The 27,532-nt window shown below is 36.0% G+C and overlaps 1 protein-coding gene across 3 annotated transcripts; it reads left to right on the top strand.

The window, feature by feature from the left end:
• Nucleotides 1–24,997: 24,997 nt before the first annotated feature.
• Nucleotides 24,998–26,960, top strand: LOC147515003 (uncharacterized). 3 transcript variants are annotated; one of them, XM_086585764.1, is made up of 5 exons: nt 24,998–25,137; nt 25,567–25,844; nt 25,942–26,009; nt 26,453–26,519; nt 26,632–26,960. In XM_086585764.1, exons 2-5 carry the CDS (start codon nt 25,605–25,607, stop codon nt 26,824–26,826), a joined length of 570 nt encoding a protein of 189 aa, XP_086441890.1. In that variant the 5' UTR covers nt 24,998–25,137; nt 25,567–25,604; the 3' UTR covers nt 26,827–26,960. The 3 variants fall into 3 exon arrangements, with proteins under 3 accessions (XP_086441890.1, XP_086441898.1, XP_086441894.1); XM_086585772.1 differs by having other exon boundaries at nt 26,606–26,960; XM_086585768.1 differs by lacking the exon at nt 24,998–25,137 and adding an exon at nt 25,195–25,335.
• The last annotated feature ends 572 nt before the right edge of the window (nt 26,961–27,532 follow it).

Raw genomic sequence — 27,532 nt, 5'->3', positions numbered from 1 at the left:
GAAATGCTTTCGTATAACAAATTGGTAATTCTAATCCCTAATTATTCATGGCAATCTCTACCAAATAATAACTAACATGTGAAGCAATCAAACCCATTCTCATGGTGAACTAATTACTTTCTAGAATTGAATAGATTATCACGACGATTTCTAAGCTAACCAAAAATCAAGCTTCATCAAGGCTTCTTCAACCCCCTCTAATGGAGGTTTAGCCTAGAATCATTATGATATCATTTCTATATGAATTTAAACAAGACATGATATAAAGATTATAAATTTACTTATTTGAATTGAAATTAGTAATGATAATTAACTAAATCTATGAATTGAAACTAAAATGATTGAATGAAATGAAACTAGATTATGAAGAACTAACTAACTTTATTGATCTAATGAATAAATAACTATGATTCAATAACTGAATTTAAAACAAGACAATAAAAACTAATTAATTAATGGAGTCTAAATCTAGATCTAAAACTATATGCAAAGGCTACCTAAAAACTAGAATGCTTAAGAGTTAGGTCTTCTGTCTAGAAATGGAGGAGACCAGATCCACAATTTCGTGCATGGGCTGAGGAGCCATGTTTTGGGCCAAAAAATCGAGCCCAAAACCCAATCTCTTCAGTCCACAGAGCCTTCTTCAGCTGGATTTTACTTTAGTAGACTTTTCATCCACTTCTACTCCTCTGATTGGGTCAAGGCTTGGCCCATTAGAAAGCTATTTCCGAGTCGGTCGTTTTGATGTAAGGTAGGCTCAATTCTGAGGTCTGAGTCAAAAGATACGGTCTTCGGAAGTTATGCTGACTTTTGTGTGCTGTTTCTGCTCGCGTTGATTTTGACTTTTTAGCTTTGACCGGGCTTTAAAAAAGCTTTTTCTCCTTGAATCTTGGCCTTTAATGACAAAACTTCTTAGCAACCAACCCTTGCTCCTTTATCTCGCCAAAGTGACACATTTCTGCACATAATTGACTCCAATGCCTAGAATACATAAAAGCACGTAATTAGCATTAACTCTTATTTATTACTCACATAATTGGTCTAAAAGTATTATTGTTAGGGGGTTAAAACTACAGTTTTAGGCTCTTATCAGGATACATCAATAAGGTAACCGGACTTCTCCATTTGGAGGGTTTGGTTGTAAGTGTCGGAGCCTTAGTTCACAGTATATCTTGCATATTCTTTGTAAAACATTTTTTACTCGTCGTTGGAGTAAGTGTGAACCTGTGGAGTGAGTATACAATTTTTTTTATTATTTTATTTTTTATTTTACACTTCTTTTTAGAATAGCTTTTATAATCCTGTCATTTACAATTCCTGTCTTTATTTTCATTTCCCTGTTTTATGTTTTTACGTTTTGTGTTTTTACATAAGTATTTTTCTTTCAATCTTCACCTTTGACGCTGAGTAGTCTTTCCTCTATAAAGAAGAGATGTGAAACAAAGCAGAGGGTAATAGGGATTGAGTGAAGGTGTCTTACGGTTGTCTCTCATGGTTGTTTAGCATGTCTCATCTTCCATAGGCATGCCGTACCGTGGGATGGTTAGCAGTTGGAGCCTTTGATTTCAAAAACATTTTTCTTCTGTGGGTGATTTCTAGTTGTTTCGAGTTTCGTCTTACAATCTAGTTAGAATGACTTTAATTAGGGCTAACTAGAGAGTAGGAGAGGAGAGACTAGATTATCGATCTAGAAATAGAGCTAGTCCTCTTCACTAGATTTACCTACTTGCAAAACAAGAGGTGGAAGATCTAGGGAGGCTAAACCATAGGATGGTTCGCAATTAGAATCACTTAATTTCAAGCATCTTCTATTGGAAGGATCACTTTCGTCATAGTAATTTTTCTTAATAGTTTATATTTTTCTGTCATAGTAATTAGGAACATAAAAACCAAAAAGCCAAAAACAAATTTTTCTTTCTTTAATAAAATTGTTGTTTTCACCTCGCTTATAATAGATGATTCTTGATACATCAATAGTTAAGTGATTTTTAGAATCACAGCTTTTGAGTATGAGTTTCTTAAAATATCTCTCCATAGTTTTCAAAACCAGAGGATATAAAATAAAAACTATACACCCCGGAGTAACCAAAATGATACCAGACTAACATATAATTTTATTTTCTTGGCAAAACCTCTATATGGATAGAGATATATTTTGAATGAGAAAACTAACTAAAAAAAAAAGGTGAGGCGTCTCCAAACGAGAATTAAATAAATAGAGTAACCCAAAGTGATACTATTCTCTGTTTAATTATATCTTTTACCTCCACCTTTTTATTTTGTCTCGAGAATTTGATGTTAAAAGACTAAAAAATTTCCAAAATTTTCAAAAAATTTCCTTTCTTAATTTTTTTTTTCTCCCTCTCTTACTCTTTCATTTTATAATTACATGATTAGAGGAGAGGATGACCACATTACAGTTGTTAAGGATGGCCGCTCGCTGGAGCTCACCAATGAGGTGGTGAGTGGTGTTCTTGGGATTCCTCTGAAAGCCTATGTTCAGACGGAATAGTCCCCAGATGGTAAGACCATCAACGTGATGATGGTAGAGACGCTTCTCGAGGGGGTTAAAAACCCCAAGTCTCACTGCGCTTATCAGAACAACTTCTGCATCGTCTCATTTATCTTCGAGCAACTCTGCAAACCGAAGAAGACATCTACCCTTCTACCAGTGCTGGTCACCAAAATCATGTAGCACTGGGGATTCCAAGCCACAGACGCCCTAGTGGAGGTCAAGGATGCTACCACATGTCCTATCTATGCCCACTGGGTCTAGAAGTCATGGATTCCACCTGAAGCCAGAGCCACTGAGCAAGCACGCCCGACTGAGAAGGTGGATTACTTCGTTGAAGATGTAACTCGACAGTTCACTAAACCCATGGACGGAATTCACTTCCTCCATGGAGGCCAGAGGATTTTGCACTCATATCTCCACCAACTCAGGGAAACTCAGGGTAACATCATAACAGAACAACGGAATATCAGAGCGGAATAGCATACCCTTAGAGAGGAGCAGCTGACCTTCCAGCAGGAGCAACGACGTTTTCAGCACAGTGTCACTAGAACACTACAGAGCATCAAAGACGTGCTCCCACGTAGTGATAGACATGCCAGGCCTCGACGTCAGCAAGGAGAAGGATCTTCTAGACGTCGAGACGAGTCACACACTGATTCTGACTAGGATTTCTAGTGTCCGTATAGTTGGATCTATTTATTTTTATGTTTCTTTTTCACGTGTATGACGTAGTATAAGTTTAATTTTATGCTTAATATTATCTAATGGTTTTATTTTGTCTTGTTTTCTTGTGGAATTTGGTTTATGAGTAGAAGGTAAAATAGATACATCATGCCAAAATTTTCCATTTTTCTTTCATGCATATTTTCAAAAATACAAAAACCCAAAAAGATTTTATAGTAGATCGAATAAATATCTCAAGTATAATAAACCATATATTTCTCGTTCTATATCAAACAACCCAAGCCCCAAACTTATTAGTGGGTGGCGTATTTTCATCATGAAGAGCAGAATACAGGTGTATCACCGTTTTTGCTCATGTTCTATGGTAATCTCTTTCCTTATATCTTCATACTTTAAGGACAAACATAGTTTGATCATAGAGTTGGTATAGTAACATTTTGTAAAAACTAGGCATTTTCTATATAGTAGATATAATAGTATATTTCTTTCTTTCCAAATATTTTTCCGCTTAGTATTAAAAAATCTTGTTTTCTTTTTTTATGATGAATAAAAAGTTTAGAAGTCTCATTCTAGCAATAGAGTAAGGACTTGTTCTTCGTACTTAGACTAATATACGTACAATAGTTTCTATATCTTTTCATGAATGGCATGCATCAGCATTTGTTTGTATATAGCAGTGAGTTTTCGAAGCCAAGGTTAGAACAATTAAGTTCTATATCCTGTGAGAATCTAGCCAAAAGCCTCATCTGAATGATTATTGAGTGATGACACAAAAGATGTCTGGATAGAAAGACCACACGTCCACTTGCTTGATCACCACACCATATCCTATGGGGGAATTTAAGCCCTTTTTGGATCAATATAGCCAAATAAACGTTAAAACCCCAAAAAGATACTTTTTCTCTAGTCACCCCTTTTTGAGCCTTCACCCTTTCTAAAAGCCTTTTTATTCTTCACCAATAATTCCTAACCCGGTACAACACACAATAAAAAGCTTACCCAACTGATAAGTTAAAAACTGGATGGTTATCAGAAAAAAGAGAAGAGAAGACCTTGTACAAAAACAGAATAGTTATTTGCTTCAAAACGAAAAAGAAAAGAAAGAGAAGAAAAGAAAAGAAAGACCCATCCAAAACCAAAACTCCAAAAATCCAAAGGAGTCAAAAAATCGAATCTCCCCAAAGTTCAAAATCAAAAGGAGATGATATCAGAAACAAAAAGAATCAAAAGTAAAGTTAGAACTCCCAAAAGTCAAAATCATATGGAGTTACAAAGCAAAAGGGCTAAAAGAATATATCACAATTTGGAAGCAAAATAACAAAATGAGGTTCTTCTCTAGTTACAAGTATCTTGAAGACTTAGTTTCTCGACTTATCAGATTTTGTTTTTTCTTTCCTTTTTCTTTCTAAACCATCACCCTAGCCCCATAACTCCTAATAAAAGACCTCTAGCTTGATTAGGAATAGGATGGTGTGATAGTAAGTGGCAAGCGTGATCAATCGACCCTGATTTCTTTGGACGTCATTTGAGTATGCGAGGAATATAAGTGCCAACTGCACTTGAGAGAACGAACATTGAGTGAATATATCAGAGAGTTGTGATTGCAACACACCCCTATGAGAATCCACTTTAAGGAAGCTCTCTAAAAGTCTCGAAAACGACTCTGCTTTTGCATTTCATTGCTCATGTTTTGTATAATTACCTTTAGATGTCTAAATTACTGATGTACTTATTTATCGCTAATGAGATGTATGAACTTTTGAGAATAAATAAGGAAACAAGACCCTTTGTACTAAATAGAAAAAGTTTATGAGTACCTTCACTAGAAAATTCTCACGAGGCTTAAAGCTCGTCCACTAGGGAATTCCTAGTGGTTTAAGGCCTTGTTGCATATAGCCAATGCAATTGTACTCTGCGAAATGAGATTAGTATAACTTATAATAAATCACTCATTTGTGATCTTAGTTTTTTCTCTCATCCTTGCTTGAGGACAAGCAAAATGCTATTTGGGTTGGTGATCAGCTCCCAAATGTGCATTTTATTACTCGTATATTGTTGCATTACAGTCCCTCTTACGCTTAATGAAAAGACAACTCATAGCTTTTACTGCCTTTTTCAAGTTATGGAGTATTCCATACCACTTATCATAAAAGCTGCGTCTTAGCACCAAAAAGAGCCTTAATCATGCTTATTATGAAGACTAGTAACTGTTGAGGAAAAGTGCTAAAAAAGTCAAAGTCAACGGTCAAAGTTAACAGTCAAAGTCCTCAAATCAGAATACCAAAGATGGAGGCCCTTATTTCAAATTATAAAGACTTCTCCCTAAACCTACCTTGGTCAAGAAGGCACCAAAAAGCAAAAGCAAAAGTGAAAGGGGTGAGGTGTCTAGTTTGTAATGGAGAAGGGCAAATATGTAAATAGCAAAAGTAGGGGTACATAAACAAAAAGCAAGGGAGAGAGAGTTCATCCATTGTCTTAGGATCCAAACCATTTGGTTTGTTTATTTTTCTTGTCTTGTTTTTTCAATTCATATTTTTAATTTATTGTTGTTTTATTTTATTTCAATCAACTTGTTATTTCCTTTTCTTTATTTCAATCAAACTTGTTACTTGTTCTTTGTTTTAATCTTCAACCTTGTTTTTTGCTTTCATTTCAATGTTTTAATCAATCTTCCTTTCATGTTTTCAAGTCATTTTAATCATATAATCAAGCTTTCAAGTTCATTAGTTTAAAACCATTCTAATACTATAAGAGTAGTTTCTTCTTCTTATCTCCCTCACTCAAACTCTAAATAATTTAGGATGAACCTCAACTCTTAATCTAACTCTTTTGAAGTACACTCACTACAATATTAAAGCTTCAGCAACCATCTCAAGTTAGTACTTTCTAAATTTCTTTAGTTTATTGGTTTATAATGGTATCAGGTTAGTTTATTAGTTTGAATTTTTTTCTTTTAATTTTTGCATTGTAGAAAACTGTTAGTGCAAGTGTTTATACAAGGGGGAAGAGAAAGAGTATGGTAAGAACTTACCATCAGAGCCAGAGTACACTCTTAAGCCAACGATGCCACCACCAAGTGTGCAACCATCTCAGGTTAGTAGTTTCTAAATTTCATTAGTTAATTTATTGGTTTATAATGGTATCATGTTAGTTTATTAGTTTGAACTTTTTATTTTAATTTTTGCATTGTAGGAAATTGTTAGTGCAAGTATTAGTACAATGGGGAAGAGAAAGAGTAAGAACATACCATCAGAGCCAGATTCTACTCCTCAGCCAACCATGCTCCCACCCAGTGTGCAACCATCTCAGGTTACTAGTTATCCAACTTTTGTTTATACTACTTATGTTTATCCTTATATATTAATGGTTGTTCTTGCATTGTTTATATCCTTATTAGTTTATCCTTATATATTGCAATGTATATTGTAGGACCGAACCAAGAAGAGAAAGACTTCTGGGAGAAAAGAAGTACCACCACAAGGTTATGGCCTATATATATCAGAACATACTGGCAGTCATTTCATTTGTTCAGGAAGCAATGCACCACCAATCAAAGTTTATAATGGTTCAGGTTCAAGATTGAGTGCAAATTCTTCTTCTGCAGCTAAAAATATGAATGTTCCTATACCAAAAGCATATGGGACTAACACTAAAAGTGTAGTTGCACATATAACAGCTGGAACTCAAGAAAGTGAAGCTGGAGCTCAAGGAACTCAAGCAAGGCCAATGCAAGCTAGAAATAAGACCAGAGTTGGTGCAACTAAGACCAAGACAATAACTGAATGCAAGTCACCAACAACAAAGTCAATGACAAGTAAACAAGGAGCTGGTGCAACTAAGACCAGAGTTGGTGCAACTAAGACCAAGACAAACACTGTTAGGCCAATTTGGAAATGAATGTAATTTAACTAAGATATTGACTTATCTTTGAATATGGAAATGTGGAAATGAATGTAATTTGACTATGGAAATGAATGTTGCATATGGGTTATATGTGAATATGGATTCGGAACTATGGAACTGCAGCAGATAATAACTTTATATATTTGGAACTATTTTGGATAGATTGTAGTCAATATTTGTTGCATTGTAAGTTGTGCTTAATGAATGTGTTAGTTGAGTAGTAGTGTTTATTAACTTCTTTACAGGTACCAATGCATGCCAATGCTCATCTCCTACATAAGAACAACTCCACTCACACCACTCTCTACTCCGTACTATTAGAAATCACTTGATCACTCACTTTCAGGTTGACATGGTGAAAGGAGCAGTGAAGAGTCTTCCGATGGACACATCCAAGTTAAGTGAGTCCTATGATAAACTATGTGAAATGATGAAGACAACACAGGGAAGGAAGGTGTTCATGGAGATGGTGTACCAAGATGGAGACCTACATATTGGAGTCTGTCCTAAGTGTGAGAAGTTGTGCTACATTGAGGTGCTTGGGGAAGAAGGAAAAGCAGAAAAATGTCTTCCCTACTGTGTTGTGAAAGAGAAAGATGTTGTTCCAGATGATGATGATGAGCCACCACTAGGATTCCAGAAGTCTACTGTGTCACAGAGGAGATCAACTAGGCTTCAAGAAAGAACTTCAAGCACAGCAGCCCCAGCAGGGCCATCTAAAAACCAAATTAAAGAAGTTGTTTTAGCACTGGCAGCTGTAGGTGTGTGCATGAAAACTCTGGGAAAAACTCTGGAGAAGAAGTGATAGTGTCTAGTATTGTTGGAGTCTAGTATTGTTGTCTAGTTTAGTTTTTTAAGAGTCTTTTGTTAAGGAATGTCAAGCAAACTTGTATGTTTGCTATGTTTGTCTTTTACTTTATGCTTGTAGTTTTTTCTGTCAGAATTTTGTATGTTTGCTCTATGTGAACTTGTATTTGAATTTATATGTTTGCTTTATGCTTGTAGTTTCAATCTGTTAGAACTTGTATGTTTGCTCTATGTGAAAGTCTTTTGTTCATAGATAATACTTGAACTAGAACTTGTATGTTTGCTCTATCTGTCAGAATTTAGTACATTGTAGTTGTTTCTTTTATGTTAAAATTGAACTAGAACTAGAACTAGAACTGAGTTGTTTCTTTTGTTAACAACTTGAACTAGAACTAACACTCTAACAGTTGGAATAAAAGTTGAACATAACAAACGTTAAACTGAACTGAAGTTAAAACTCAAACAAGTTTTTTTATTTTTTATTTTTTTTTAAGTGGAAATTTTATTGATACTGATGAGGAATTTTACAAATAATTAGGACAAGCGTGCAACAAGCTGCACCGCAAGTCCTTTCTGAATAGCAAATCCTATTTTTCTAAAAACAAACTCATTAGAATCAGCTGTCATAATGTTACTGTCCATAACTTTCTGAAGTCTCTTGAGAAGCTCAACAGACTGTTGTTCCAAGAAACCAAAAGTGTTGAAACTAAACGGAATGAAACAATGCTGGTTAGCTGTGCAAGCTTCCTCATGCTTCTCCATCTTCCCTGTCACTGTTCTCTTAGCTGTTTCTCCCACCTCAAAGACTCCATTCCCAAGCCTTACCAATGGAGAGGCGCCAATTATATCAACACATGCATGTCTCCCCTCAGACCAACTGTATTTCAATACACTGCAGGCCGAAGTGTAGATCTTCCCTCATTCGGATCAGTGAGAAAATTCATGGGAGCCTCCTTCTTCAATGACTCAACAATACAAGGTGGAAGAGTGCTCGGATTTGCAGCCTTAGCCCAGGCAGCTAGTTCATGAGCCTCCCTAGTAAAAGACCTACGTAACCAACTAAACTTAAAACATACTAGATCAGCCAAAATATCTAAAATGTGATAGACTACACTTCTAAATGGCCACCAACATTCTTCTAGACTTAAGTGTTATGATAATACTTTGATTGTCTCCAAGGAACTCCACATGCCTACATTCCAGGCTTTTGGCAAGTAGACTAGCCACTTCAGCAACAACAACCTCTGCTTCATGAATTCTCCTCCCTCAGTTTTTGCACTGCTCCTTCTATTGCATTTCTATTGGACATGCTCATCCTTTTATATTTAGCTTTGAGAATTCAGATAGTCATTTTTAAGGTAACAAGGGGTTCCGTTATCAAAGTGGTTCTCTTCTTTCTTGACTCCATCTTCAGTGCATCTTCAAGCCATTTAAATTCCACACAACTCTTGCATTTCAAATATTTTTTTCCAATATTCATTCCATACTTGGTAGTCTTAACAGACCTCATTCCCCTACAATAATTTCTCTTGCACTCACAATCTACCTATGGGCACTCCTGCATCTAATGGCCTGCCTTACCACACTTAAAGCATTCATTTCTTAATGAGCTTGATCCAATCCCAAACAGTCTTTCAGTAACATCTTCATCCAACCATTGCATATAACTTGGACATGATTGATGTTGGCACTTCAAGTACTTCCATCCTGGATTCTTTGTTGTTTGCGATATGCCCAACATTCGGATCCCATCACATGTAGCTTCCTTATAGGGAGAGTACATAAATTGGCACTCAATAGTTGAGTGTCCAACCTCATCACAGACCTGACATTCAACCTGTGGTGAACAAAACATGTACTATACTGAAGAAATAAAAGTTAACAACAAAATTTGAAACTAAAAGAATGTATAAAGCTCTCACAAGGACAAGCATAAATATTATAAACACCTCATGTATTCATTAGAAACTAATAGAAATTTCAAACTAATAATGCATATGCTTCAATATTGCAATTACCTTCATTTTTGAAAGTTCTGTTTGGAAAAATAGAGCTCCTATTTGCTTTTTGGAAAAATAGAGAAACCCCAATTTTGGTTTGATCTTGAATAAAACCGTTGTGAGTATTTGTGAAGTTAGGGATTTTGGAGGGAGATCAACATCAGGGACTTTGAGAAAGCAAAGTTCTTGAAGACTCACGTTAGTGAGAGCGTGCGTCCTTCATTTCTCGTTTAGAAATTTTAAATGGAGACTCACGTGTCGTGCATGCACTACTTACGTGGAGACTGAGTTCCCATGTGTATGCATTATGTATGTCAAATCATCAAATAAGTATACATACTTCACGGTATAAATAGACGGTACCCATTTTAGTAATATTTGAAATCTACGGTACCTTATTTTGCAAAAAAAATAATACAATACTCATATTGTAAAATCCACTATAGTTAAGTACCAATATCAATAATTTTTTCTTTTTTCATCGAGTATATTGTATGCTCACGACAAGAGTTATCTTTATCCATCATAAGTAATTAAAACCGGTGAAGCAATATTTAGTTCTAAGGCTAAGGCTAATTTAGTGATAGTATGGATGGTGTTTATTTGCATGGGTATCATATTGACACCACAAAATTCCTCTTTTATTTTTATGTTTAGTTTTGGGTTCCATCCATCTATTAGTTGGCTGGGTCGCCCTTGGCAAAATTGGCAGCGTCAACATGATGACTCTTTCCTTTTTCTACAAAATATTAAGTTGATCTTTCACAACAAGCCAGGTAAATATTATGGTATATTTGGAAAGCAAGGAATGAATTTTTTTTTGCATCTTGAATTCCTTCGGTATTTCGTATCATTTCTTCCACCATCTCCTACGCTTCCTTATATTATATATACTAGTAAATGGGCACGTGCGTTGCACATGTTATAGAGACAGTAAATATTTTCAAATAGAAAAAGGAGAGCAAATGGTGTTAGAGCACACACATAATTGATATTTTTAAAAAATTGTGCAAAAAAGAAAATAATAGAATTTCTTCGTAAATCGATAAAGTTGGAGGCACTAAGAGTGCTTCCCAGTGTTAGCTTCATCTTCGGCAACAAAATTTTAACCTTTTTTCACGAGTAAATATATTTGAAAATGTATTTAATCCTGCTTGTTTTCACTAAGTGTACAATCATTAGTACATGGGGAAACAACTAATTAAGTGAATAAAAATTTCAAGATCTAAAATAAGTAAAAAGTGTAAAACAATGAAGAAGGTAAGGTATTCATGCTCACCTTGATGCTCTTGGTGCATAATGGTTTTTTAAATGGGAAAAAGAGGACTAAGAAATGAAATGACATGGAAGGCTAGCAACTACTATAGAAAGTTGTATTAAACTATGATGGAACAACATTGGAACACATTCAATTCATTGCTAACTCACTCGGTTATTTACATTAAAATCAAGTATGCCCAAGAAGTACCGAGCATAATGAAATAACACATAACTGATAAAGATTTATAATTACATCAATATCAAGTGTGCATATTGAGAGGCTCTTTGAGGGAGCAATTGCTGAAGGAGTTAACGGATTGAGCTACTTGTTCAAGCGAGGTCAACAGAGCTCCTTCCTCATATGCGTCGTTTCCTACTTGAGCAAGTTACAGCAGGAGTATGTACGTCCTCACAAAGAAAATACAATGAAATTCTTATTCTACCTTCAAAACAAGAAGTCAATCACATTTTGTTGCTACATTGCTTTACCGGTACGGAACGAAAATTTACCAAAACTATCAAGACTGATGTTCTCCTTGAAGTATGCTGCAACTAATTTGTAGAAGTCGATACCCCCTTAGATAGTAATGTTGAGAGCCATATAAGCAATTCCAGAAAATATGTTGTAGTTAGAAGTGATTCATTTATATTATTTAGAAATATTTTTTTGGCACTTACCATAATTAATGGGATCCTATAAAAAAGAAAGTAGTAGAACTCTCTTAAAAAAAATAATCAAATGGCACTTAGGAAAAATCGAATTCAATAAGAGGGTTTCATAGTTTGTCTCGTACCATTGTGAATGATTGTAACATTCAATCAGCTAAACTTTGTAACTGATTGATGTAAACATTACAGGATTGCTATTAAAGAAATGAAGAAAGTAAACATGTTGAATACAATCAACTCTAATATTCATTATCACCAAAAGTTATGGCTTAAAAGCGCACAATGTTCCATGAGAACTTGACGGCTATTGGAATGCATTGTCCACAACATAAACAATCACCTATTCAATGGATACATGAGGAGGGCTCACATGCACCAAATCCATTTGTTAATGCTTAAAAAGAAAAGGATAGCATATAAAGAGACCTTACTTTCCTTTTTATGTTGGACAACAACAACATAAAGAGAGGTATCCACCCAATAATCTTCCCATTCATTTCATTTACCTATTAAAGGGCTAATAATGTATAGAGTATATATGTAGGAGGTTAAGAACATTATACTTTAGCAACAACATCAGTAGAAAATGCAACAAAACCATAGTCCCTGCTCTGCCCAAGAGAATCAAGCATTGCCTGAACAAAACAAAGAATGTAATGGTTACATAGTTCTCCACATCTTAGAACATGAATGAAACTCAACTCAATAATAAAACACAAAATGGGTTAGAAATCTCCATGGGTTACAAACAACTTAAAAAAGTTAGTGTATTATAGATTTGTTAACTTTTTTCCCATTTCATATTAAAACATAAATTATAAGTAGTGCACATAAATCCTCACAAAAAAAAAAGCATGAGTAGTCAGTACACATAGCGATAAAAGAAATTGGAATTTGGAACTATCCTCCACATTAGTGACTAAAACATCGAATTTTGAAGGCGCATAACTGACTAAAACAAATATAAGACTTAATCGAAGAAAAAGGGGTAGTATACCATACCTCTGCATTTAAAATAGAAATTTGTGGGGTGCAAGTCTTGAATAGTCGAATAGAAAGAACCAAAAAGATGAAGATACGAATTCCATCCAATATACTCAGTATAATTTAATTGTACTCAGTAGACTAAATAGAAATTACGTATGAAAAAAGAGTAAATGGAAGATAGAACCTAGAATTCTCATTATGATAAAACTTGGTAATTTTTTCACATGAGAAATATTAGTAGAAGTGGTGAATTGAATATTATTCAATAAATAATAAACAGTAGTAAATAAATAAAAATATTCAATATTATTCACTAAATAATTCAAAAAATAAAATAAAATAGTCATTACACAGTAGTGATTAAAGCATTGGCAACGTTATACTATCCCAAATAGTAGTAATTAATACATTGAAAACCAAATACTATCCTAAGAATATAGAATTAAATTCAACATTATGTATGATACCAAATACAAAAGAAAACTAAACACATAAAATTAGTTTACAGTTTTGTCGCGGTGAAATTAAAAGTTTTGAAAAGAAATGAAGGAACCATAAAATAAAATATAAATTTGAACATCATGATTTCGAATACGCTTTTTGAAACATAAATTTGAGGGTTGCAAGTCTTGGATTTGGAACAATACAAAAAACAAATGGATTTGGAAGTCGCTAAACGAATGGGTTTGAAATTATAGTGATGATAACAAAAAAAGATAAGTGTATCTCACCTCTTCCATGACGAGCGAAGTGGCGGCCGAGCAATCGAAAGTTGAAGAGACCTTTGGAGGGTATTTTTTGTTCGTGGGGAAATAGTTAAGACCTTAGACCTTAGACCTTGTGATGAAATAAAAACAGACAGTTTTAGAAACCCGAAATGGCGATTCGGAAAGTGGAAATTGTTGAGGAACTCTAGTGTATAATTACATATGTGAAGAGCAAAATTGGAAGTGGTTGTTCAACTTTGCAGTATCTTTGGGATTAAAAACTTTGGTGTAAAACCGGAAATACGAGAACTAATCTAAAAAGCAACCGAGTGAACGTATTCATTTGGTAAAATGACAACCTCCTCCTCAAAACTTTTATTCCCTTAGGCCTTAGTATTGATGGGGCATCAGAGCATCATCAACGCGCTATTAAAAAAAAATTGTGACACATCAGTTTTTTTCTTCGATCAAAATCGCTATAATCGTGTCAAGTACCAACACATTTTCACAAAATTTCTAGTTTCTATTTCGGACGGGAATACTTGTCCCATTCTAATTTGAATTTGCTTTAGACGGCAAAAGTTGTCACTTCCCAATCGAAACAATTTTCTTTTTTAATAGCCATTTTAATTTGTTATTTTAATTTTTTATTAAAAAAAAATTGAAAAAGTTCTAGACAGCAGAACTTGTTTCGTCCAACATCTTAGGCCCCACGGTTCAAAATCGAGCCGTTTTAATTTTTTTAATTAAAAAAAAAAAAAAAAAATATGGACGACAAAACTTAACTCGTCCAACATGTGGACGGCTAAAGTTGTCTCATGCCAGTGGCTGCTAAATTTCTGAGTATTTTGGTCGAGAATTTGACAATTGCTAAGATAGAAACCAGTATTTGGCAGCGCGTTGGTGAACGAAATTGTCAAAAAAAATTCTATCTGTCACATTAGAAATGGGTTTTAATAGCGCGTTGATGATGCTCTCAAAGAGCAATTCTGGTCCTGCGGGAGCGGGCAGGTTGGTAAGTGACTATAATGGCCATTTTTACACTAATAACTTTGCAGAATTGTGGGCTCTATGGAAGGGAATTATTACTTTGAAACAGTTGCATTGTCATAATATCATGTTATTATTGAAACTGATTTTGCTGTGTTATATGCTTGGGGTTTCTTTTCAAACTCACTGCCATGACCCATGGCGATTGTCTTCTTTGGTGCGGCAATGCCGAAAATGTATTAAGGAGGACTTTTTTTCGGTGTGCTTTCGAAAGATCCCAAGAGAGGTTAATGGTGCTGCTGATTGGATGGCGAATTGTGCAATGCAACGAGCTCTTCTTTATAATGTTCTGTATCAACCTCCTACGGGGCTGATTAGTATACTATATCGTGATATTAGTAACCAAAGAGCAGCTACTGCTCCTTCTGTCTGTAAATTTAGTGTGTATAAATAAAGCTCTAGTTTATGTGTTAAAAAAAACGAAGAGAGGTACTATTTTTTTTTCTAGTTTATATGGCTGATATTTTCTGTTATATCAACACATTTTATTTTCAGCTATACGGTGGAACTGTATTACTGTAGAACTGTAGGAGTGATTTCGGCCAGACCGCTGTTCACACTTCCAAAACGCTGTTGGGATTTGGGAAGCCACCGCTTCTTTCCAAAAAGTAAACATAAATACGGGGCACCGCCCATTCATTCATCTTCATCCCAAAAATTAAGATAAGAAAGACAGTCGAGGGAAAACAAAAAGAAAGAAAAAGGTGTCCTAACCCTGTCTATTTGGAAAGAAAGAAAAAGGTGTCCTAACCCTGTCTATTTGGAACCTTAGCTATTGAGAAAGAATTTGGGGTTGAGACAGAAGATTAGAAGAGTTTAGAGGTAAGAACATGCATAAATTTCCTCCCTATTATCAAAGTTACCCATGTTTATATAGTGGATGAACAAACCCTTGCCAATTGGGCTACAATTCTAAAACTAATACTTACTAAAATAAACTAACTAAAATTCAATTGAAATAGAAATATCTAACTTAATAATACTTCCTAAATAAGAACTAAGGATCCTAACATCTTCCCCTGCTTCGAAAACAACTTTTCCTAAAGCTGAAAACTCCGGAAACCGAGCAACAAAATCATAATAATCTTCCCATGTAGCTTCATCTTGTGGGAGTCCATCCCAATGCACTAAAACACGAGTCACATCGCGATTATCCTTTTTACACATTCCACGATCTAAAATGGCAATTGGTTTCCACTCAAACTGTCCAGAATTTGTGAGACTCGGAAGTTGCGGAAGTGCCAAATTATTATTCCTAAGCTTCAGTTTCAACAAGTTTCAACAAGGAGACTTGAAATATGGGATGAATGCGACTTCCAGGAGGTAAATCTAGCTTGTACGCAACTGATCCAATACGAGATATAATCTTAAATGGACCAAAGAAACGAGGAGATAACTTATGAGTGCCATATGGATTAACAGAAGTTTGGCGAATTCACGCTCAGTCCGATGCTTATCAGCAAAAAATTTCATCCTAGATTGTGCTTGTTGCAAATTGTACTTGAGTATACGCATAATTTCATCTCGTTTGCACAAGGCAACATCAACTGAATGCACGCTTGTAGAACCAGGCAAATATGTCTCAATTCAGGGAGGAGGACGACCATACACAGCCTCAAAGGGGTCATTTAAATGGCTGATTGAAATGTAATGTTATGAGACCACTCTGCCCAAGAAAGCCAATTTGTCAATTGAGAAGGTTGATCCCCAACAAAGCAACGCAAATAATTTTCAAGTGTGCGATTTAGGACTTTAGCTTACCCATTAGATTGGGGGTGATAAGCGATGCTTCGACAGAGAGAGCTTCTTTGCAGAGAAAAAATTCCTGCCAAAACTGACTTAGAAATATCGGGTCACGATCACTAACAATTGAGCGGGGCATACCATGTAAACGAGCCACCTCACGCACAAAAATTTGAGCAATTGTAAAAGCAGTATAAGGATGTGAAAGTGCAATGAAATGGGCATACTTCAAAAGACGGTCGACAACTACCAGAATAGAAGTCCTCTTGCTTGAAGAAGGAAGGCCATCAATGAAATCCATGGAGATATCTTCCCAGACTTTGTCAGGAATAGGCAATGGTTGTAATAAACCCGGAGGAGAAACCGTTTCCGCTTTGTTCCTTTGACAAACATCGCATTCAGCAACAAATAACTTTGTAGCAGATTTCAAACCTTTCCAAAAAAAATTGGTAGAGATACGCTTGTATGTATGTAGAAAACCTGAATGTCCACCAACGGAGAAGAATGAAATTCATGAAGGATTCGATCACACCAACCCGAAGAAGAAGGAACCACGATTCGTCCTTTGTAACGCAGAATATTGTTGTCGTAAGAATAGCGTGGAACATGTTCAAACAAAAGAAAATGATTGATAATGGAAGACAACTTGGAATCAGCAAGACAGTTTTGAGAAATGGCATTAATATCAGAGAAGATGGGAGAAGAGATAGCATGCACACAAGAGCCATGAGCAACATGGGACAAAGCATCAGCAACATAATTATCATAACCTTTCCTATATATAATCTTATAGTCGTAACCCAACAACTTAGAAACCCACTCTTGTTGCTCCTCTGAAGAAACACGTTGGTCAAGAAAAAATTTCAGACTTTGATGATCAATAATAATCTTGAAATGATGACCCATAAGATAAGGCCTCCACTTATTCACTGCAAAAAGAACCGCTAACATCTCTTTATATCATAAACTGACATAGACAAATTGCAACCAGATAAAGCCTTATTAATAAAAGCTAACGGTCGACCCTCTTGCATAAGCACTGCACCAATACCATGACCAGAAGCATCACATTCAATAGAAAAATGTTTGTAAAAGTCAGGTAATGCAAGAACTGGGGTTGTAGACATGGCAGTTTTGAGAGTGTCAAATGCAATTTCAGCCTCGCTAGTCCACACGAAGGAATCTTTCTTAAGCATATCTGTCAAAGGGCCACAAATTTTGCCGTAATTCTGAACAAACTTGCGGTAATAGCTTGTTAGACCCAAAAAACCTCGCAAAGCCTTAATGGTAGTTGGCTCGGGCCATTCAACCATGCAACAAATTTTTTCAGGATCAACATCTACACCTTCTCCTGAAATAACATGCCCCAGATAATCCAATAAAGATCGTGCAAAAGAACATTTAGAAGACTTCACATAAAGTTGATGTTGGCGTAAACAAGCTAGAACTGTAGAGAGATGAGCAACATGAGCATCCAAGGAACGACTGTAGATGAGTATATCATCAAAAAATACAAGAACAAACTTGCGAAGGAAAGGCCGGAAAATCTCATTCATAAGACTTTGAAAAGTTGCTGGAGCATTTGAAAGTCCAAATGGCATAACAAAAAATTCATAATGACCATCATGAGTTCAAAAAGCGGTTTTAGGAACATCAGAATCGTCGACTAATATTTGATAGAAACCATTGCAAAGATCCAATTTAGTGAATATGACTGCACCATGTAGTTCATCTAATAGCTCATCAATTACCGGAATCGGATAGCGATTCTTTATTGTTATATCATTAAGAGCACGATAGTCAATACACATGCGCCAAGATCCATCTTTTTTTTTTCTGACAAGAAGCACTGGTGAAGAGTAAGGACTAACAATTTTTTGAATAATGCCAGCTTCAAGCATCTCACCAACGATGCGTTCAATCTCATTCTTTTGAAAGTAGGGATATCGCACAACTTAGGGGGGCTGCTACCAGGAAGCAATGGAATTTTGTGATCATGAGAACGATGTGGTGGAAGACCACTAGGTTCATTGAAAACATCAGAATATTCACTTAAAACTTCGGCAATAATAGGTGGAATTGGAGATGAAGACTCTTCATTTGTGACCGTCATAAGTTGTAAAAAAACACCATACTTTTCTTGTAATAACAACTTCTTGATTTCACTAGAGTTTGCTAGAATAGTTAAAGAGTTGTTACCTACCAATTGTATGCTATGTCCATCCAAAGAAAATTGCATGGTGAGGGCAGCAAAATCCCAAAGAATAGCACCTAAAGAACGTAACCACTGAGCACCTAAAACCATGTCACAACCACTTACTGGAAGTAAGTAAAAATCAGAATGGAAATGGTAGCCTTGAATAGTGAATGGAACATTTGAACAATGACCATGACTATTAAGGACTCCACCATCAGCAACTCTAACACGAAAAGGTAGCATTGTAGTAACAACACAACCACAATGTTTAGCAAGACATGGGCTCAAAAAAAAATTGTGAGTAGAGCCAGAATCCACTAAAATAGTGATAGGACGCTTTTTAAGAAAACCAGTAAGGCGCATAGTTTCTAGGCGACTTGAACCGGTAAGAGCATGAAGGGAGATTTCAACACCAGTGGTAACATCAACCTCGTTAGGGACAAATTCCACACCCTCGTCAACAAGAGAAATATCAGCCACAACGATGTCCCGGTTTATATTGGTCATCGCAATTGAAGTAAAGACCCTTCAATCGATGTTCAGCTTGTTCGGCAGATGATAGATGACAAATAGGAGCAGGACCAAGAATCAATGGAGTGGATCTAATGGCAGATGGAGCACTAAGAGAAGGAGCATTAGAGGAACGAATTAAATTGGGACGGAAAGTTTGGCGTTTCATAGCAACTGTAGCAACTTCAGCTTTATATTTTGCAAGTTCAAAAGCTTGTACAAGAGTAGCGGGTTTCCACATCTGAACACCAACTCGCAACTCATCACGTAATCCCGAAACAAAACAGCTAATCAAAAACTCTTAAGGCAATCCTCGTGTAGGATTGGCTAAGCGTTCAAACTGTAGTTGATAATCTGTGACAGTCCTAATTTGCCGAAATTTAGAAAGAGCTCCCCCCTGGATTGGAATCTTCTAAAGTACCAAAACGGATACACAAGCCCTTTGTAAATTGCGGCCATGTTAGTTGTCCTAATGTACGCTCTAGCGATTGATACCATGGAATAGCATCACCAGTTAAATGCGAGAAAGCTAGAGACACAATTTGATCATCTGGAATATGAGACACTTTTTTACACTGCTCCACTTGAAAAATCCATCCAGCAGGGTCCTCACCCTTAAACAACGGAAAATCAAGACGAACAGTTGAGAGAAATCCATAGTACCTGGATTGTTTTGAGGCACCGCCGCACCGGTTGCTTAAGAGGAGGCGTTGATGGTGTTAATTGATCCAATCTTGCATTAAGACCAGCTATTAAACCTGGATGATTGTTGATGTCAGTCTTTGTTTCTGATAAAGTTATAATAACTTCATCAATCCGTTGGGTAAGAAATAATTTAGGGTTGAGATAGAGGATTAGAAGAGTTTAGAAGTAAGAAGATGCATAAATTTCCTCCCTATTATCAAAGTTACCCACATTTATATAGTGGATGAACAAACCCTTGCCAATTCGGCTATAATTCTAAAACTAATACTTACTAAAATAAACTAACTAAACTTCAATTGAAATAGAAATATCTAAGTTAATAATACTTCCTAAATAAGAACTAAGAATCCTAACACTGTCAATCAAATGGCCAACCAAGAAAAGGAGAAGAAGCCCGTTGTAAATGACGAATCCGCTCTAATCTGTCTTTGTGTCAAGAATCAGGTACATCTATTTTCTTGATATGAAGTTTTCTCTCCTTCACGTAATCTTCTCTTGGTGTAACAGGATATTCAAATGTTTTGTATGTATGTCCGTACTCCGTATTATTTTGAGACATTTAGATTTTTAAAATACTATATTTAGTGCAGAACAAAGAAAAAGGTAATTTGTCACGTAAGAACAATGCATACTTAGAAACTATAAAAATTGTATCAGTAAAAATTGGATGAACTTCGAGTAGAATTCTGCTCGCACTTTTCCTTACCTTGAATCCTTGACTTAGCCCTTTCATAGTGTTTTGAATTATTATTCGGCACCTGTAGTGAAAACTGCGGTGGAAAAATGGTTTAATTCAATATTCAGTTTTTTAAGTTTGGTTACGACTCACGTTGAAGACATGGATGGATCTAGGGGGTGCGTGTGGGGAAAGTCGCGCCCCAAAGATTTGTAAAAGTCACATAATATGTTAGTAATTTGTTAGAAAAATGGTTAGACTATAAGGATTCGCATCCTCTAGTTCAATTAGTGGGACAGACATTGAATCTTGGTTCCGTCCCTTGTTATAGAGAGGTATAGAAGTTCATTTCAATGTTCAAATTAGTGTTTCAATTCCTGTTGAAACAGCCTTTATATTTTATTCTTTATATCAAAACACAGTCTTCCTCTATGGCTCAATAATTCCTCTTTGAAATTAAAAAAGAAAAAACTTTGGATGTGATTCTAAATTGACAGAGAGGTACTAATAGTGTATCTTGATTCTTGAACAGTGGCTGAGTGCTTTTATAATATTTTTGGTTATTGTGTATAGGAGGATTATAGAGTGTACTTCACTATCAAGAGAAGCGATAAGCTGCACAAAATCATAGACGATTACTGTCTATCACAGTCTGTGCAACTCAATATGGTCCGCTTTTTCTTTGATGGAGATCGCCTTCGGGGAGAGCGGACTCCAAAAGAGTATGTCTCTTCTTATTCTACTATCACACATTTTATTTATGACGTGCAATTTGCCGGTGCTCTAACTAACATTCTTGTTCTTCTTTTTTGGACCAATATTATATGGAAGAAGGAGATATGATTGATGTATTTTGGTGAGTATATAGGTGGCGGGAACTACTTTCCCATAATTTGAAGCATCAATATTATAGGCTACTCTGTCAAAATTTTCTTTTGATTACTTATGTTTCTCATTTAATTATGGAAGTGAATGTTTTGGGGGTAAAGATCTTATTGCAAGAAAGAAGTGTTTGGTTTTATAGCAAAAACCTTTTGTATGGTGTTCTCTTCTCACTCTTCTGATAACTTCATAAGAAGCAAGCAGGTAACCCCACAGAGAGAAGTATGACATTTTTATTGCTGAAGAGATACAAAAGAAATTCTATATCATGAGAACTGTAATTTCCATGAGGACGCTTACAGTTACAGAGCAATGAAAAACCAATAGGGAAAACCAATACTGGAGGTGTTGAATGTAAAAATTGAAATGCCTTCGGTGCTTGGTCGATAGGAAGGCTAAGCGGACTTGTCCCGATGATTAGTGTAAGACTATTTGACACGAAAATGATTTACTGTCGTTGCAATTTGTTATTTTATACTAGGAGAGTCATATAGTTGTTAGCTGGTTAGATAGGTTAAGGAGATGAGGTGGAGAAGAAGAAAGATGGAGGCACAAGAAGAAGGTAGGGTTTAGAGTTAATATTCTCTACCCACCGGTTCATATATTTATACTAAACTTATCTTGGGTGATAAGTTTCCCTTGTACACCAAAATAGAAACTACTAAAGACGTGTCCATACTTATAACATTGTGGGACTTTACATACTTCAACACCCCCCTTCAAGCTGGAGCATAGATATTGCTCATGCCCAGCTTGTTACAAATATAATTCAAAACTGGACGAACCACTGATTTGGTGAAGATATCAGCTAACTGATCTTGAGACGCCACATAAGGAGTACTTATCTCCTTTGTTTCAACTTTATGTCGGACATAATGACAATCTACCTCTATGTGCTTAGTTCGCTCATGAAATACTGGATTAGAGGCGATATGAATGGCTGCCTGATTGTCACAATGAAGTGGTATCGGTAGTTGTACCTTAAAACCTAACTCATGTAGCAAATTACGAATCCACATTAACTCACCAGTCCCCTGAGCCATAACTCTATACTTAGCCTCTACACTAGACTTTGACACAATTGTTTGCTTTTTACTCTTCCCCGTCACCAAATTTCCACAAAGGAAGGTACAATACCTAGTGGTGGATCGTCTATCTGAGACTGATCCTGCATAATTAGCATCTGAATATCCAACAACATCAAAATTTCCATTAGAACGATATACTAATCCATAGCTAGGAGAACCTTTCAAATACCGCAGCGCACAGTACGAATAACTGCTTGGTAGTGAGGAATCCATGGTGCATGCATATACTGAGATACTACACTAACGGCGAACGAGATATCTGGGCAAGTGATAGTAGCATAGATCACCTTTCCCACTAGTCTACGGTACCCCTCAACATCAGCATACAACTCTCCAACATCTGACTGGAGTTTGTTGTTCGAATCCATAGGAGTCTATGTTGGGCGAGCTCCTAAATTACCTGTCTCATTGAGCAGGTCTAATACATACTTTCTCTGTGAGAGATGAATTTCACTAAGGTACTTTGTAACTTCAATGCCTAAGAAATACTTCAGTTCTCCTAGATCTTTGGTCTGGAACTGTCTTGAGAGATTGACTTTAAGTCGAGCAATACCTTGTTTGTCAGACCCTGTGACAATGATATCATCAACACACATAACTAAGATAATAATTCCTTGTTGAGTCTTTCGGTAAAACACAGAATGATCATATTCACACCTAGTCATTCCATTACCCATCAAAACCTGGCTAAACTTCGCAAACCAAGCTCTAGGAGACTGCTTGAGCCCATAAAAAGACTTCTTTAATTGACAGACTTTCCCCCCTTGAGAAACAAAACTAGGAGGTTGTACCATATAGATTTCCTCCAGGAGATCTCCATGTAAAAAAACATTCTTCACATCCAATTGAAATAGAGGCTATTGATGATAAATAACAATATGCACAGAGGCTAACTTTGCAACAGGAGAAAACGTCTCGGAGTAATCAATACCATAAATCTGGGTAAAATCTTTTGCAACAAGGCGAGCCTTTAAACGAGAAACAATACCATCCAGATTATGCTTAATAGTGAAAACCCACTTACAAGAAACCACTTTCTTCCCAGGAGGAAGATCTGTAAGGACCCAAGTGTCATTAGAATACAATACACTCAACTCCTCTTCCATTGCTTGCTTCCAGCCAGGATGGGATAGAGCATCCCTGTAGTCAGGAGGGACAGAGAAACACAACGAGGACGTAGCAAAAGACTTGACAGATGGTGGTAAATGATCAGTGGAAACATACTGAGAAATAGAATATTGGGCATACTTACTAGGAAGACGCATACTAGCAGGTGGATGTTCAAGTTTCCGTAGGGCAATAGGAACATCAAGGTCAGACGGAATGACAATAGGATCCACAGACACAGTGGGAAGAGGTGAGGGCAGCGGAGTAGTGGAACTTTTGGCCTCAAGCTCATGAACATCAGTTGCAGGCAAGGGGCGCACACGTGCTCCTGTAAGTGCATCTGTAGGGCGCGCATGCGCTCTGTCTGTTGGCTTTCCAACATCAGTAGCGGTAACATGATCATTATCTCCCTCATTAACACCCTCGCCCAACATTAGAGGGGTTATGGGTACACTAGATGGCAGAACACAATCCTTAAATGGTTCAGAGGACACCTTCCCTTCTGAAGAGTAAAATAGAACATCTTCAAAAAAAGTAACATCAGCACAGACAAAAGATTTCTGCAGATGAGGACTATAACACTTGTACCCTTTCTGTGTACGTGAATACCCAAGGAAAACACACTTAATAGCATGAGAGTCCAATTTATCAAAACTTGGTTGAAGATTATGAACAAAGCAGACACAACCAAAAATACTAGGGGGAAGATGGAAAGAAGGCTGACCAGGAAAAAGAACAGAGTGTGTGTTTTTCCACCTAACACTGAAGAGGGCATACGATTAATCAAGTATGTGGCAGTAAGGACTGCCTCTGCCCAATAAAACTTTGGTAGATTTGTTTGAAACCTTAAGCATCTGGCAACTTCAAGAATGGGTGAAAGTTTGAAATGACTTGCGGAACATTGCACCTAGTAATCTAGTACACATATACCTTGGGCTTTTTTTTTGGTGACTTCACCACTTCACCACACGTAAAGAACCTTGGGGGGAAGAGGGTGGCACTCCTCTGCATCGTACAGACTTAGGAGAGTTCAATGAACTTGTATTCACTGCAAAGGTGCAAAAGTTCTTATGTTCAAGCTACTGGTGTCACTACTAAAAAAATGACATATTATGACACATGTTTTTTATCTATCTTGAAAGCTTTGTTGAAAACCGTAAAGATAGGTTATTCAGAGATATTTTTATGACGGCTATTGCAAGAATATGTCGTGTATGTGTCAAGAAAATATAGTGATTTTATGACGATTGTTGCAACATTATGTCGTGTATGACACATGCATCAATAAAATATAAAAATTTTATGACGGATTTTCTAAAACAGTCAAGTTTGCAATATAATAAACCAAAGTACTTAACATTTTCTTGACGGTTTTATCCATATTTTGACATAATCATGAGAGGTGTCAGAAAAATTTATTATATGCTTGGCAAAAGCGGTTAGCTTATACAATTGTAAACCGTTGTTTCGCCATGTTCGTTTAAATCCCTAACAGTCCTCGAATACAAAAATAAACCCGGGTCAACTAAAACAAAAAATCACGACCCATTTTTTTTCTCAGCAAGGGTTTTGGCTCAAGAATACTCAGCGGGCAGAGGCTATGGCTTCTTCGATCGCCTTTTGTTGACTCATTCTCCCATCCCTCAGGTAACCACAATTACTCAATATTTTCCATCTTATTATCATGGTTTCCCCAAAAAGAATATTTTTTTCTGTTGATTGAGAGAGAGAGAAAGAGTCATCGTCGACCTACTGTCAAACCCTAGCTATGTTTTGCACTCTATTTGAGGATTCATAAGATTTTTGCTAAGAAGATTCGATTTTTGCCGAACATATTGCAAACAAGTACGATTGTTTTCTATATTTCATTAGTTTCAATCTTGTTTGGTGTTTTTAAGCAAAAAAAATTACTATTTTAAATTACTGGCATCAAAAAATTCTGTGTAGAAGCTATTTTCCGTTATGAAACAAGGATGTCTCAATTGATGATGATGATGAACTTGTCGGTTTTAGTTTCTTCAGTTAAGATAATTCACTATTAAATGAATGAATCATTTGTTTGTATGTCTCTTCAAGTTGCTAATGAAGGAAAGGAGAGCAATGGCGACAGGGTTATGAGGCTGTTTGAGCAGTTAGATGCTGAAAAAGTGCATCCTTCGAAGGAAGAAGCGAAAGGAAACAAATACCAAAACTCGAATACAAGATTATTACAAGCTAGTTATAGACTTGGAATCATAACACTTGATGGACATGCTAATGATTGGAATGATATTGATGGGTTTAATTTCTCTCTCCTTCCTGCACTTGACCCACATCAAGAACATGCGTATACACCTAGAAAAATTACTGTTAAGGTATATATATAATAACCAATCACTATTTTTGTTGTTTGGGGTTGTTTTGTTTTAGTTAATTGTTAATGGGTTTGTTTTGTTTTTTGATATATTGTAGGCTTTGCATGATGGGAGTGATGTGTTCTTCTTGTTAGAAGTTGATGGAGACTATGTGTATAGTAAAGGGTAACGTGAATTTTATTTTGGTTTTAGATTTGATAAGGTGACATGCATTATTCTTTACTTGTGGTTACAAAGTTTGGAGTGAATGCAAATTCAGAGCATGTGTTACAAGTAATTAATATAAAAACTTATTTCTTTATCACTTGATAAGACTACAAACTTTGTTATACATTGGAGCTAACTCAATTAGCTAGTAATTTGTGCCAGACGATTTGCGGAAGATTGGAGACCATGCAGAAGAATTCATTAAGCATGACCTTTTTTTTTAGGAAATAAAAGTAAAAACTCACGGGATAGAAATTAAAAGAACTTTGTGTTTGTTGATCCCGGCCTTTATTCCAGAAGTAGCCACACTTAAAAACAGAAAATGGACTTTCTCTCCGGCCACTGATTGATTTCTTTGTATAAAATGACCCTGTCGAGTTTTGTGCTTTTTGTAATGGCAGTGATGGTAACAAATGCCCCTCTGTTGCGTTCTTGTTTCAAGTTGGGGAAAATGCTTCCTACCACAATGTAAGTGTTTTTATCCCTCAAACTTGTATATGTAAATTACTTACTATGTTTCATTGGATTTTTATTTTCTTGCCTTTGAATATTAGAACTGAGAAAATCTATTTCCTGTAAGATGGGTGGATGTAAGGAAATGCGAAACTCTTCCTCAAACAAGACCTGTCAGGGAGACAGGGACATGAAGTGGACATTATATATGCACTTCTCCATTGGAAATGCTCTTTTCTTGTTAGAGACATTTTGCGGGTATTTTTGGTTAAATGTATGTAAATTTTTGAGATGGTTAAATGTAATAGACTATGTTTTGTGAATGGCTCACAAACTAGATCAAGAACTGGCTAGTTTGTGTGTGATTATGTTATGTTGTTTGCACTTTGCAGTGGAGTTTGATTGTATACATGCCAAATGATTTATGCAATTTTAAGGGTATAACATTTTTTGAAATATTTTATTTTCCAGAAAATGTATATTTCTATGACGGTTTTGCCAAAACCGTCACAAATTTAACAGGTTTCTTGATAGTTTTTACTGAAAATCATGACGGTTGTACAAATTAATGACAGTTACAATGTAAAAGTCAATATTATTTTCGTCTATTATGACGGTTTTAGCCATATTTTCGAAATAAGATCTTTGAAGTACATAACGGCTTTACGAAAACCATCATAAGTCAAAGACGGTTTTTGTAAACTTTTATGACGGGTTTTATAATGACGGTTGCTTCTTTAACGTAAAAATGTCATTAAACATGTACTTTACATAGTCTAACAAAAGTGAAGATGTCAAAACAAATTAGGAGATATATGCATAGTCTAACAAAAGTGAAGGTGTCAAAACAAATTAGGATATATAGGGTTCTTGGTGTTATGGATATAAGGTATGTCAGATCACAACTGTCACGCTCCGAGACCCATCACACATTCCGAGGACGTGGAGATGAATCTCGAGACAGTCACTATCACAATTCTAAAGAAAATTTGGCGGAGTTTCATTTGTTTAATTGACGTTTCGTATAC

The sequence above is a fragment of the Coptis chinensis genome, chromosome 2, assembly GCF_015680905.1.
Source record: "Coptis chinensis isolate HL-2020 chromosome 2, ASM1568090v1, whole genome shotgun sequence".
Taxonomy (NCBI): Eukaryota; Viridiplantae; Streptophyta; class Magnoliopsida; order Ranunculales; family Ranunculaceae; genus Coptis; species Coptis chinensis.
This window is presented reverse-complemented; position numbering and strand designations above follow the sequence as displayed.